Source organism: Megalobrama amblycephala, linkage group LG23 (assembly GCF_018812025.1).
Source record: "Megalobrama amblycephala isolate DHTTF-2021 linkage group LG23, ASM1881202v1, whole genome shotgun sequence".
In the NCBI taxonomy this organism is placed as follows: Eukaryota; Metazoa; Chordata; class Actinopteri; order Cypriniformes; family Xenocyprididae; genus Megalobrama; species Megalobrama amblycephala.
The window spans coordinates 23591861-23605192 of NC_063066.1; the positions used below are offsets into that span (position 1 = coordinate 23591861).

The following is a 13332-nucleotide window of genomic DNA, read 5'->3' on the forward strand; positions in this document are numbered from 1 at the left end:
CCTAAAATGATGCCTTCAGAGGGTTAGTGTTAGTCTAATCATTATCAACATTTTTTTTTTTTTATTAAATAATAATAAATATTAAATAACTTTATAAATGAGTTCCAAATCACACCCTCCCCCTTCCTCTCTCTCTCGCTCTCTCTGAGAATCGTCTCTTATCCGTCATAGTCACACATACTGTACAGCAGGCATCCTTTATATTCTAAATAACTGGATAGAAACAGCCAGATACTCTGACATAAGGGCTGCTTTTGAGTACATATTGATACATTTTGAGGGATTACTTAATGTAAAAATGTAGAAGAAGCTTGACAAGAAACATCATATCTTTTAAACAGATATGATGTAAAATCTGACTTGCTTGCAAAATTTGTGAATCTTTTTTGTAATTTATCATGAATGTTTGCAATGATTTTTGTGTTTGGCAATCAAATGAAACTCTGCATACACTCTTTCATACAAACATCTGCCCTGTTCTATCTGCCAGAGCAAAAATATGTTCTCTTCAGCATGACCACACACGTCCAAGTGCGGTGAAACATTCTTTGGCTTTCACGCCAAACATCTTTACTAATTTATCAAAGCTAACTTTCACACTCTTTCACTGCATTATTTTGGTGAGCTCCGCTTCGAAAATATTTATGGTGGTTAAACTTTATTTCAATTGTCCACTTTAGACATTCTATAACTTTGTAACTACATGCAACTAACTATCATTAGAGTATTAGAGAATGGACTATCAAAATAAAGTGATACCTTAATGGTTTCTTGCAATTTTGTAAAGGGAATATTCAGCACATTTGAATGTGCAGATGTATGTGTCCCATATGCTGTAATATGTTGCTATCTGTACTAATAAACCAAAACCTGCATTTTTAAAATTCTTAATAGATTTATAAATGACAATGACTTTTGAAATTTGTTAGACTGTACTATAAGACAGTGATCATGCACTGTTTCTGAGAATTCACTCCCTCACACCCTTTGGCACAAGTGGCTTTTTACGCAACTGCGTAAAGGTGTGGTACTTTATAATAAGATAAAACTCCTTTAATAAATTAAATAAATAAAGGAAAGGTTCTCCCAAACATGAAAATTTACTCAGCCTTATGTAACTAAAAACTTTTGTTTTTCTGTCATCCATGAAACACAAGCTTCAAAAAGGACTTTATAAGTACCATTAAAAATAAATAAATAAAAAATAAACCCCTAACATTTTATGATAACTGTGTGGAGAAGAGGCCTAAATGGGCAAATAACAACTGCAAGCAGATCGAGTTCATTCATGAACAAATCATTCAGACAGGATCAGTGAATTCCTTCAACCAATTCTTGGAAATAATTCAACTCAGAAGAATGTTTTTTTGTTTTTTGTTTTTTTTTAAATGGCACATCAATAATTTCATGAACAGGCAGGTAGGGAAGATGTCAAGATTCAAAAATTTGTCCTGTGACTTCAGTCATAATTTTATATACAATAAAACATTTTCATTTGTAAAATGTTTTTTATGCATGTTTGAGCGGAGTTTTTTTGCAGTTACACTGTTCTGACCAAGCGCTTTTAAACAGTAAATCATTTTGTGAAGCAATTTGATTCTAAGTTTCGAAAAGCTTCTTTTCTCCCATCGCTAGTTGTGGACTTTTATTTTGATACTTTCCTGTTTCTCCGCTTTCAGTTTCCTAGTTTTTGTGGTTGGCTATCATTTGCACACCTGTGTCTAGTTTAGTTTCCGGTGTATAGCCCTGAGTTTCAGCTGTCTTTTGTCAGTTCTCATCTTTATTTGTATATGGTTTGTTTATCTTCATATGTATCTCTAGCGATGTCCTGAGTTTCATAATAAATACTATTTAAAGTGTATCCTGAGTGGTATTCCAGAAAGTTACATACCCGGTTATGTTTAAGGGTACGTAAGTGGTTAACCTCAACTTTTGGTTCCAAAAATGGTAACTTTTCAGGGTAAGTAGTCCTAACAACTTACTCTCTAAACACACACACACACACACACACACACACACACACACATATATATATATATATATATATATATATATATATATCGACATATAAAGCACTACTAAAACAAGATAGTGATACACATACTATATCATACATTGTTGATCTGCATTCAGACTTTTATTCTTGCAACAGTATGTTTTCTATGCTATAATGTATTTCTATAATAAAAAAATTGACACTTTTTTTTGCACTAATGTTCATAGTTTGTTCATGTTACTTCAGAGTGCATTAACTAATGTTAACAAATACAACTCTTGATTTTAGTAATGTATTAGTATGTTGAAATTAACAGTAACAAAGATTAATAAATGCTGTAAAAGTGCAGTTCATTATTAGTTCATGTTATGTAGTTAACTAATGGACCTTATTGTAAAGTGACCAAAATAAACATATCTTACCTTTTAAGCAATGTGGAAGCAAAATGACTGAACAAAAAAAATCAACTTTTACAGAAATGTTATCTCTGCAAGCACAGACTGTTATTTAGTATAATCAGACATTATTTTTATTATATATTTAGAATCAATATAGTATATAAAATACAATATATCAATATAGAAAAATAACAATATAGTTCTTATTCACAGTGATTAAAGATTATTAAAAAGATTGAAAAATGATTGCACAACCACCAAATAGGTGGCGATGTTGTGCAATAAGAATGTAAATCGGCATAAAAACAAAAGATAAATAAGTAGTATGCGCTTCTTTTCTTAGCGTCCATTTCAACGGACACTTGTCGCTCAATGTCTTGTGTGTTAACTGTGAACATGCTCTGGGTTGGCTTAACTTAGGACGTGTTTTTGAAACCAGCATACCTCGAGTAAGCAAGATTTGGATTAATCAAGTTCAGTGTATGTTTGACGATAAGATAACCTTGCTTTCTGGAATACCCCCCTGTTCGTGTGTTGCTTACCACAACATTTTAGTGTCCAACAGGCAACATTCATCTGTCTGATCACTCAAGAAAAGTATTTCAGACATCCTCTCATCAAGCTGCACATGTTCTGAGTTATCATTTATGTCACTAGCACAAATTGTACAGGACAAGATGCAGAAGTTCACTAACCCTAACCATGAGTATTGGTGATAACATTGTAACATGTTATAAATTCCCAGGACACCATTACTAAGGATTCTTTTCAATAAGCGATTAGACACCTTTTAGAACTTTTTATCATTATTTATTAAACAAAAATATCATCTCACATGTCATTTAAAGAATGCAAAATGTCACCAGATTGATATGGGCGGTCATTAGTTGGTAATGTTAGATATGTGCTCATTAACAGCCCACGTCATCATCTCCTCTCTAAATAACACGTTAAAAAGATTGAAAATATCCACAGTTGCAATTAATACATGATTCTCGTCATTTTGAAAATGCCAATAAGTTTAAAAATGATCTGATATGCAGAAGTAGAGCTGACGTCCAGGGGCTAAGTGTGAGGATGTGAGAAGAATCATGACAGGATTCATTTTGCCACTTCTCCAGCCTTCTTTTCTTGCTCGATATCTGTGAACAGATGAAAGGAGAGTGGTGTAACAATGAATGTGGTGGTGCGGAGAGAATATGCCACATGACAAGTGAAACAGATGGCCTTCTCAAGCTTCTTGCCCAACTCAGAGTTTCATAACCCAGGGTTAAACACTGTGGGCTCAGGGTACATTTACACGATAACAATGTCCTTTTTTTTTTTTTTTTTTTTGCGTACAGACGAAAACGTTGTCAAAACAATCCCTGTTCACGCGGATCCACGAAAACGACTAAAAACGTTGTATTCTGCTACCACGCCAGTAGTTGGCGATGTCACTTTGTAAAGAAACACTACACACCTATAGACTGAACACGTAATACGTATGTGCATAACATCACTGTTTTCACAAATTCACATTTTTGTAGTATACGTGGAGACAATAACGGTATCATTTTTAAAAAATTGCACTTTGAAACCTGTTTTCAAAGGTCTGTGTTTTCAGGCCCCCAAAACGCTGTTGTTGTTGTGTAAATGAATGGCCAAAAGTTTTCTGTTTTTTCTGTCGTGTAAATGACCCCTGAGAGTAAAAAGAGCCATAACACTCTATCTTAAAAAAGTTCAAGCGACAAATACTACATATACCATTGCAAATGTTTTTTTATTTATTTTTTTTTATTAAAAGTAAGGATTCATTTTTAGCTAATAAGCAGGGCTCATTAGCCAACTAAAATATTTTGAGAACCAATGTTATAGATCAGGGTTTCCTCATGATACACCTCAGGTGTTTTAATTTGTGAGACATCTAACACTGTTAAAGAGCACTGTTACAGACATTATAATGCTGCTTTTGAAATAACCTGTATTGTATATTATATACAATACGTTATATAATTAAAGGTGACTTCACTAAATCATCATTACAATGCCAGCACATCCATATTTTCTTGTTTATTTCTTTCTCTCTCTTTTTTTTGTTGTTGAGGAAACTGTAAATGCAAATTGAGATGTAAATGAATTACTGCCTATATTGAATTACTTCCACTGAACGAGAAAACAAAGGACAACTTCAGGCACATTAAACAAAATACCACGCAAACAATTTAAATAGATCATATGGAAGATGTTTAGAATTATTAGTAGTAGTTCTCACAGTAGTTTGAGACATACTGATCTGAGCATCTTCAGATAACTTACAAGTTGCGCTGAAAACAGATATTAAAGGCAGTGCTTGGAGAAAATAAATGCTGAAATCTACTCAGTAAGTGTTGAAGAGCCGATCATAACTTAAAGGGTTAGTTCACCCAAACATGAAAATTACCCCATGATTTACTCACCCTCAAGCCATCCTCATTGTATATGACTTTCTTCTTTCAAATGAATACAACTGGAATTATATTAAATAATGTCCTGGCTCTTCTAAGCTTTATAATGGCAGTAAATAGAGAATGAGATTTTGAAGCCCAATAAAGTGTAACCATCCATCATAAAAGATATACACTCTCTGGAGAGTTAAAAAATGCCTTCTGTGAAGCAATGCGTTTGTGTAAGTAAAATATCTAAATTTAAATTAAAACTTTAAGAACTAAAATAACTAGCTTCCGGCAGACAGCCGTAAACATCGATTTACGACGAAAGAGTGAACTCTGATGCATGACGTACTGATGAACGCAGAAGCGCAGAGAAGAGAGCAAAACAAAACACTGATCATGAATTTCGATATAAGAGAAGAGGAGCTTGATTTGTTGCTCTGCCTTATTTGTTTGAACAGCGAGAGGCGTCAAAGCTTACGCTACTCCTACATCGCGTCACGGGTTGCTCTTTTGGCTTTCGACGTGTGTATGGACGTCTGCCGGAAGCTAGTTATTTTAGTTTTTCAAGTTTTAAATATCGATATTTTTCTTACACGCATGCATCGCTTTGCTTCAAATGGCCTTTATTAACCCCCCAGAGCCGTGTGGATATCTTTTATGATGGATGGATGCACTTTTTTGGGCTTCAAAATTTCATCCCCTATTCACTGCCATTATAAAGCTTGGAAGAGCCAGGACATTATTTAATATAACTCTGATTGTATTCGTCTGAAAGAAGAAAGTCATATACACCAAGGATGGCTTGAGGGTGAGTAAATCATGGGGTAATTTTCATTTTTGGGTGGACTATCCCTTTAAGTGTGCACTTCCTGGATTTTTTCTTCTCATTCCCTGCCGTATGCAGTTGCATTTTATACCTGTGAGAAGGGGTGTTACACCTATATTCCTTAATGAAAATGAAGCTTAAAGTCCATAACACGCTTTTGTAAATTGTGCTGCTGTTAGTAATCATTGGAGTCCCTCAACAGCCACTCCTTTCTATGTTGTAATCTTCTGCTCAGCTACAGGTGAAAGAGACAGACGGTCTTATCTCAGCAGAATTCCTCTGTAATGTATATTCTCAGGGGCGTAATTTCCACTGGGGATGGGGGGACATGTCCCCCCGACTACTCAAACCAAAGTTACACCCTTGTATATTCTTGTAATGTTTGCTTTGCCGTGTCAGATCGACACAAGACTGTGCAAGGGTGAGCGGTGTTCTGGAACAATGAATCATGTGGGCGAGGCTGCCAAACCCGCTTACCTTCTTTAGTCGGCAGAGTGTTCTTCTCCGCTGTGTTTGTCTTTTTTAGACACCTCTTGTCAAAGTTTTGCACTTCGTCTTTAACGGGGTTGTTGTCACTCATTTTGGAGAGTCTGTAAGAATCCAAGCAATTCAACTTTAGTCTCTATATGCAGTGTTTGCTTAGGCTTATCTTTTCCTAATTAGTCGTTAAAAATGTCTCATGTTCGCAAATCAAAACGTTCTTTACACAAATAATTTGACTTATTGACATTCTAATGCTTTGGTCAATGTGTGTTTATACAGTATTTGTAATTTTTTTTGCTGTTCCTATCTTTCTCAAGCATAGCTGGCAAGGCATATAACGGCATCTACACTGTGGGTAAACCACATTTGAAAAAGGAGAAGTGTCATTTTTAACTACCCAAGAGCTATTTCCTCAAAGGTGTAAGGTTAAATTTTGCTTGTATGGACACGTCGACACGCCCCACCCGCCCCTCAGGTGTGTGTTCAAAACCAGGTTACACAACCCCTTATCAGAGAGGCTGGCAAATATTAATACATTATTTATTTTTTTCTTTGGTTTTTGAGGATTTGCAGAAAAAATAAATCTAAGTGCGCTGGAGCTTGTATGTTTAACAGATAAAGTCAGCATAATGCTAAAGCTACAGAAAGATCTGCACACCAACAGGAAGTCATTTTACAAAATCACTCTGTTCTCATTAAAAAATAATCCTACTTTATGTTACCATAATTGTCTTTGGTTTTCCATGGCATAAACATATTTTGTTAAGCATTACGTAATATGACTGAATAATTTAAGGGCCACTTTTTACAGTTTTATAATTTAATATCAGATCTCTCAAAAAAAAAAGACAGATATGTGATGATACACAGTAACCCAGAAAACATATTAGTTTAGATAACCAAGGCTTTTATTCGTGTGCTGAAGACGATGTTCCCTCTCAATGTTCTTTTTTGCAGATGACACATACAAGAGCCTCAGTGTTTTGTGAATATCAGAACAATTTCAAAGCAGATAATCACACTTATATGGTAAATGAACGGAATTTCAGTGTGATGGTGATGATGATCACGTTATAATCACGTTAAAATCTTTATGTCTTCACCACACCCAATATGACTCGGCGCCAATCTCAGAGATTTTGCAACACTGCCAGATACTTCTTATATTAGAATGTTCCAAGCGTTCCAACTGACGTTTTGCTGCAACTAGCTTTAATGCGCCATAAGAATTTATGACAGAATGCGCAAAGCAAATGCATACACACCTTTTCTACACCGCAAAAACGTAAATACTGCACTTAATAAACTAAACTGCAAGCGCACACGCACACGCTACGCATACTGCATTGACAAGTGTGCACAAGCATATGCTGCACTGCCTTGAAATTTAAAACATGAGTTCCCTTCTATTTATTATTATACCTATTAAGTGCGTATGCACCGTAAACGTACAGTGTCTAAATAACCGCATGTTTACAATTGTATAATGTACATACGCGCTTGTAAATACACATGTCCGTAATAATATCTGGAACAGTATGCAAAAATATATATGATATGGTAGGTGTCTGTTTCTCAAATTAAATAAACATATAATTCAAAAGCCTTACCTTTCGCTGGCCTCGGAGCTGTGGTACACAAAATATCTTAGACAGAATCTCTGTGCTGTGCTCAAGGTGGCAACTGGTTTAAATAGCCATCACACCCCGTTGCACAACATAACGCATAATCCGCTTGCTCTGATTGGCCCAATCTCTCACCACTTTGTTCGGATTGGATAAACTTGAAGCGGTAGTAACGGTAAATCGAATGTGCAGAGTGAAAGCAAAGACTTTGGTGAAGTGAACGTGTTTCTAAATCTAGAGGATAAGAGAGACACATCGAATCAAAGTACTGCATCTTAAGTGAGGTTAAATTTAACTATGGAAGCTTGTTTCCGCCACTGAATGAAACAAGTTTCACAGTTTCGAGTTTATATAGTTTATGTCGCAATTCTGACATTTTGGCTCAATTGCGAGTGTTTATATCTCGCAATTGTGAGAGAAAAAAATTGTAAACTCGCAATTGTCATGGGGAAAAAGTCAGAATTGTGAGATTATAATGTCGCAATTATATGTTCCTTGGCGGAATCCACCAGCGCCATCTTGTGGCGATTAACACCTTCAGGCACTGATGCAAAATCCTCAATACAAGATCATAATTTTTTAATAAATCCTAATTTGGAACAAACAAGAACGCTCTTTCAAATCAATTAAGAGCCCACTGGATAGACTGAAACTTTGCAAAATTAATTCCTAATGGATAAACTACAGTATTTTTTATTTCTCTTACAGGATCCCATACGGGATTAGATACGACAACGGATCAAAAATAGATTTTTGAGCTACATAAAAAAAGAAAAACACCCCTTTCCCACACATCTTCCATATTTATGATTATCATTTATTAAAAACAAAAACAGTTTTACATGGTCTTGCTGAACAAACAGCATTTGAGGTATATTCAAGTAAAGAATAATTAGATAATTGCACAGGGTCTTCGATATACAGTATACATCAATGAATCCTGCAGCAAACATGGCCTCGCAGCATTTACTATTAACCTGAGATATTCTGGGAGTTTGAATGATCATCTTGAGTGCCTTTCCAGCTGGTCGTATATGGCAGTAGTGATTCCCCAGGTGACGCAGGAGCGTAAGATGACCAAGAAGCCTCCACGGTACAGAAGAGTCAATCTGTGCTGACGCGCTGCCCAAAGCTGCTGCCAGCTGGTTTTTACTCCTCTGCCTCCTCCATCTACTCGGGCTTGCATGTTGGCCACCAGTACAGAAAGAGGGTACAGCGGCAGACTGATCACCACTGAGTTTAAGACGCCAGCTGTGAAAGAGGCTGCTACCGGAGAACAACCATAAGACCTGAGGGTGTTAGACATGGGGCCCTTCAGGCCAAAATAGAGGCTGCTCCCTAAGGCATTGCGGATGAGTATAGGCAGAAAGGCTGTGTAGTACCCTGATGCTAAAGGCCTCGAAGCTAGTTTGAGCAATATGCTCCTTAAGGTAGGAAGACGACTGTCATTCCTGCTGTTCTGCAAGACGTTCTGCACACGCTCAAATGGGGTGAAGAGCAAGGCCTCCACCACACCCGCACCTAAACCTGCCAGAGCAGGGAGAGCATTCCTGGGAAGAGTAGGCATAGAGCAGAGGGAAAGCTGCTGTAGGAAGGTATCCTGGAGGCCGAACAGAAGCGTCCCATTAAGAGACCTCATCAGCAGGGGTGGTGCCACTCCACGGAACAGTTTCACTGGACCCTCCTTGAACAACTGGGCCACCGCTTCTCGTACTAAAGTGCTGTGCAACTGCTGGCGGAAGACAGTCTTGTACAAAGGGAATGTAATGATTGTGGTCAAGGTGGAAATTAGGCTAGAAGTCCCTCCGTGCAAGTAGCTGCGAAACCAGGCAGTAGAGTCGGCAGATTTGAGGACGTCTTCCTGGTTGTGATGCGAATTGCTTCCCATCTTCGGTACTGCTGGTGTAAGTGATGAGTCAAACTGCATTAATATGTTAAATTGCATTGCATTGGGAAATATTTTTAGAAAATAAAAAATTCAGTATCATCATTTTTTAACATAACTGTTGAGTAAACTAGTGAACACAAAGCCACCCTGACATACATTCAAGTAAGGGTAAACAATCAAGGTATAGGCGTGTTGTAATTTTATACTATTCATCCATTCTAATTTCTTTTTCTGTTGATATTTTTGTATGTTACCTTTGTAATTTGCAAATTTGCTCTGGTGAAAGCCTTTAAATTGTCCATAGCAATTTTAAATAAATACAGATTTATCTTTTTTATATAGGGTAGTGGTTGTAACATGTTTTAAAATCTTTTTTCATCTTAAACTTTGAGATAATTTCCTTGCATTTATCTGCTTTATCAGATTTTGAAATCTACAATTTAACCCTAAACTCTGTAGATTAACATTAAAGGTTTAGTTCACCCAAAAATGAAAATTCTGTCATACTCACCCTCATGTCATTCCAAACCCGTTAGACTTTCGTTCATCTTTGGAACACAAATGAAGGTCTTTTTAATGAAATCTGAGAGATTTCTGTCCCTCCATTGACAGTCTACGCAAATACCAATTTCAAGCCCCAGAAAGGTAGTAAAGACATCATTAAAGTAATCCATGTGACTTCAGTGGTTTAACCCCACAATTTTTGTGTTTAAAATTCTGACTTTATTTACAAAATATTAATCATCTCTGATGCGTGTTCACGGGAGCACCACCATGCATGCATGTTTTGTTGACGTGAGAGCGGACGTTGTTGTGTGAACGCGCATAAGAGATTAATATTTTGTAAGTAAAGTGGTAAATTGTGTTTTTTTTTTTTTTGAAAGTGGTAGTCGCGTAGGCTGTCAATGGAGGGACAGAAATCTCTCCAATTTCATTAAAAATATCTTAATTTGTGTTCCGAAGATAAACGACAGTCATTCGGGTTTGGAACAACATGAGGGTAAAGCCGCCTTTCCACTGCACACGACAAACGACAGCCGTTGGACCGGAAGTCATTCATTTCCAATGGAGAGTAGTACGGGGGCTGCGTGGAGTTCCGATCATATGCGAATGCGGAAATTTCGGATCCGATTTGAGCTTCGGATGCGTTGAAATATTTGAACTTCTGCGGCTAGACCGTATGCGACCGGCCGACCGGATATGATGTATTCTAGTCAAAACGATGAGCACGAAGTTAGAATTACCAATATTTTAACACTTTAACGTTATTATATAAACACTATTTCTTTAAAATGGTGGTTATCAATAATTATGTAAAACAAAAAGGATATTTTATGATTATTAAATACATTTTTACGTTGAAGCTCTATAAAATGTACTAGTATGTTTTTATTTCAGATGTATTGAGGGTCATTTGCTTTGTATGGATATATTCATACATGCATTAACGTTACATTCATTAAAATCGTTCAGTTTACCATGGTGGTTGCTGGGTTGGAATAATGGTGCGTTCAAGTCTTCCTGGGAAGTTCGTATGTACGAGGTGGGAAGTCGTGTGTACTACAGTAGGTGCGTTCAAGTCACTTTCGTCGGAGTAAGATGGCGGTGTGCCTTCTCTAAATTAATTACACAAAATAACAACACTTCTGCTTCTAGAAAATGTAGAGCAAAGAATGTGCATTAGTTGTATGTTGCTTTTTTATGTTTTTAATTAATTTATGAAGCCATTGCAAAATTTATTGTTACATATTACATTTTTATATTGTGATGCTATCGTATTTTTGCTTGGAATCAGCTTACTTCGTTGTAAATAGAAAAGTCTGACAATGTCACTGCTAAATACCTGCAAGTATTGTGGTATTTCGCTATGTTTCTGACTGACACGCCCCCAACTCGTATAGATCGGAGCTTAAAGAAAATTACGAGCTTCCCATTGGTATTTACGACATTGTGGTGGCGTTCATGTCGGTTCTGCTAGTAAATACGATCTTTCCGACATGACTTGAACGCACCATTAGCCGAGGGTAACGGTTGCTTCACTACCGATTTCAAAGTTCCGTGCGACTGCCGCTAGGGGGCGAAATGCGACAATCGGATGCGAATGTCGTGTGCAGTGGAAAAGCGGCTTAAGTAATCAATGACAGAATTTTCATGTGTGGGTGAACTAACCCTTTAAGAAGTGTTGTTGTTGTAACCTGCCCCACTACCAGTGAGTAAAATATTTTTCAGTTAAATTATTCACGCCATCCTGCAACCCTCCATGTCAACACAGCGGTAAGACTCGTTCTTGTAAACCACCTTAGGTTTTTCATTTCAAATTATTTTTATAAACTTAAATTTATCAGTCAAAATACATTTTCAAGCTTCAGCATTACATTCATTCTAGTTTATTATACAAATATAATCAGTTTGCAGTCAAATCTGATCTCCAAAAGTCTTAGCTATAGATGATTAAATGTTACACAATTTTTTTTAAATGGGTTATTATATATCCTAATGATATTGAAACCATTTTTTCTCATTGCCAGACTGAATGTAATGCTATATTTAATACAATTAATTTTTGTCATATTCCCATGAATTGTAATAGTGATCATTAAGAAACAGAAATAGCCTCTTTATGTCCAGAGTGGGTATACTGTCGACGTGTAACGTACTCTACATTCATTCATTAAGCTTTTATCCAAAGCGACTTACAAATGAGGAACAACAGTGAAATCAAAAAGACAGTATCAATTCTGACAAATATATATACACGCTTACCTTTGGGAAGATCTCTGTAACGTTAAACGTTTCCTGAAAAATGATAAACAACAAAACAGATCAATTCATGTGATCTGGTATGTCGTGTGTTGTTTATAATAAATGTACCGCCTTTTAGCTGAAATGAAAGTTAAAAAAATAAAATAATAATAAAAAAATAAACACCACGACAATCATTAATGTGAGGAAATTTGGAACGATTACAGTGTAGAAAAAGCTATTTACTACCTCCAATCTGAGCTTTTCAGTGATCTGCAACCGTTCTCTGCGAATGTAAGCTCTGACTTTAGGAATATACATGCGTTATAAACAATATACAGTCGTATGACACGACTCATCTATATACGGTTAGATTCAATGTGATGCTCATCCTTGTGACGTTTGCGTGATGTCGTGCTTCCTGTAATGCTGAAGCTTGAAAATGTATTTTGACTGATAAATTTAAGTTTATAAAAATAATTTGAAATGATAGCTCCAATATAACTGGCGCGTTGTTTAAGAATTTATTTACGTAAAATATTTTTCAGTTAAATTATTCACGCCATCCTGCAAACCTCCATGTCAACACAGCGGTAAGACTCGTTCTTGTAAACCACCTTAGGTTTATTTTTAATGCTCTGATTAAAGTTTGTTTTATTTCCTGTAATCTGTGCACATTCCGTTTTTAATAATAAATTAATTATTAAACATTAGCAAAAAGCAATGTTTGCTTGCATATAATTTAAAACTATGTATTCTTAGCAGAATGCATTCAAAGTAAGTATTTAAACTAAAGTGTACCACAGCAAATGTGTTATGAATGTGAACATGTCTCCACAGCACATATGTAAATTAAAATTTAGCCTGGTATTCTTAAATATGATAAACAATTCAATTACAGATATCAAAAAAATCAACACACAGTAGGAAAATCTGAGGGTTAATCAAAATGGCATCATG

At 36.1% G+C, this 13332-nt stretch overlaps 2 protein-coding genes across 4 annotated transcripts; both read right to left on the bottom strand.

Moving 5' to 3' along the window:
• Positions 1-3182: 3182 nt before the first annotated feature.
• tmsb1 (thymosin beta 1) lies at positions 3183-7878 on the bottom strand. The gene is made up of 3 exons (XM_048176876.1): positions 7728-7878; positions 6112-6224; positions 3183-3536 (listed from the first exon to the last, which is right to left on the bottom strand). The coding sequence occupies exons 2-3, from the start codon at positions 6212-6214 to the stop codon at positions 3496-3498; spliced, it is 144 nt and encodes a 47-aa protein (XP_048032833.1). The 5' UTR covers positions 6215-6224; positions 7728-7878; the 3' UTR covers positions 3183-3495.
• Positions 7879-8372: 494 nt separating this feature from the next.
• On the bottom strand, positions 8373-13192 carry LOC125259042 (solute carrier family 25 member 53-like). 3 transcript variants are annotated; one of them, XM_048176380.1, is made up of 3 exons: positions 12622-13192; positions 12394-12426; positions 8374-9638 (listed from the first exon to the last, which is right to left on the bottom strand). In XM_048176380.1, exon 3 carries the CDS (start codon positions 9628-9630, stop codon positions 8746-8748), a length of 885 nt encoding a protein of 294 aa, XP_048032337.1. In that variant the 5' UTR covers positions 9631-9638; positions 12394-12426; positions 12622-13192; the 3' UTR covers positions 8374-8745. The 3 variants fall into 3 exon arrangements, with proteins under 3 accessions (XP_048032338.1, XP_048032337.1, XP_048032336.1); XM_048176379.1 differs by having other exon boundaries at positions 8374-9641; XM_048176381.1 differs by lacking the exons at positions 12394-12426; positions 12622-13192 and adding an exon at positions 11109-11276 and having other exon boundaries at positions 8373-9638.
• Between the last annotated feature and the right edge of the window lie 140 nt (positions 13193-13332).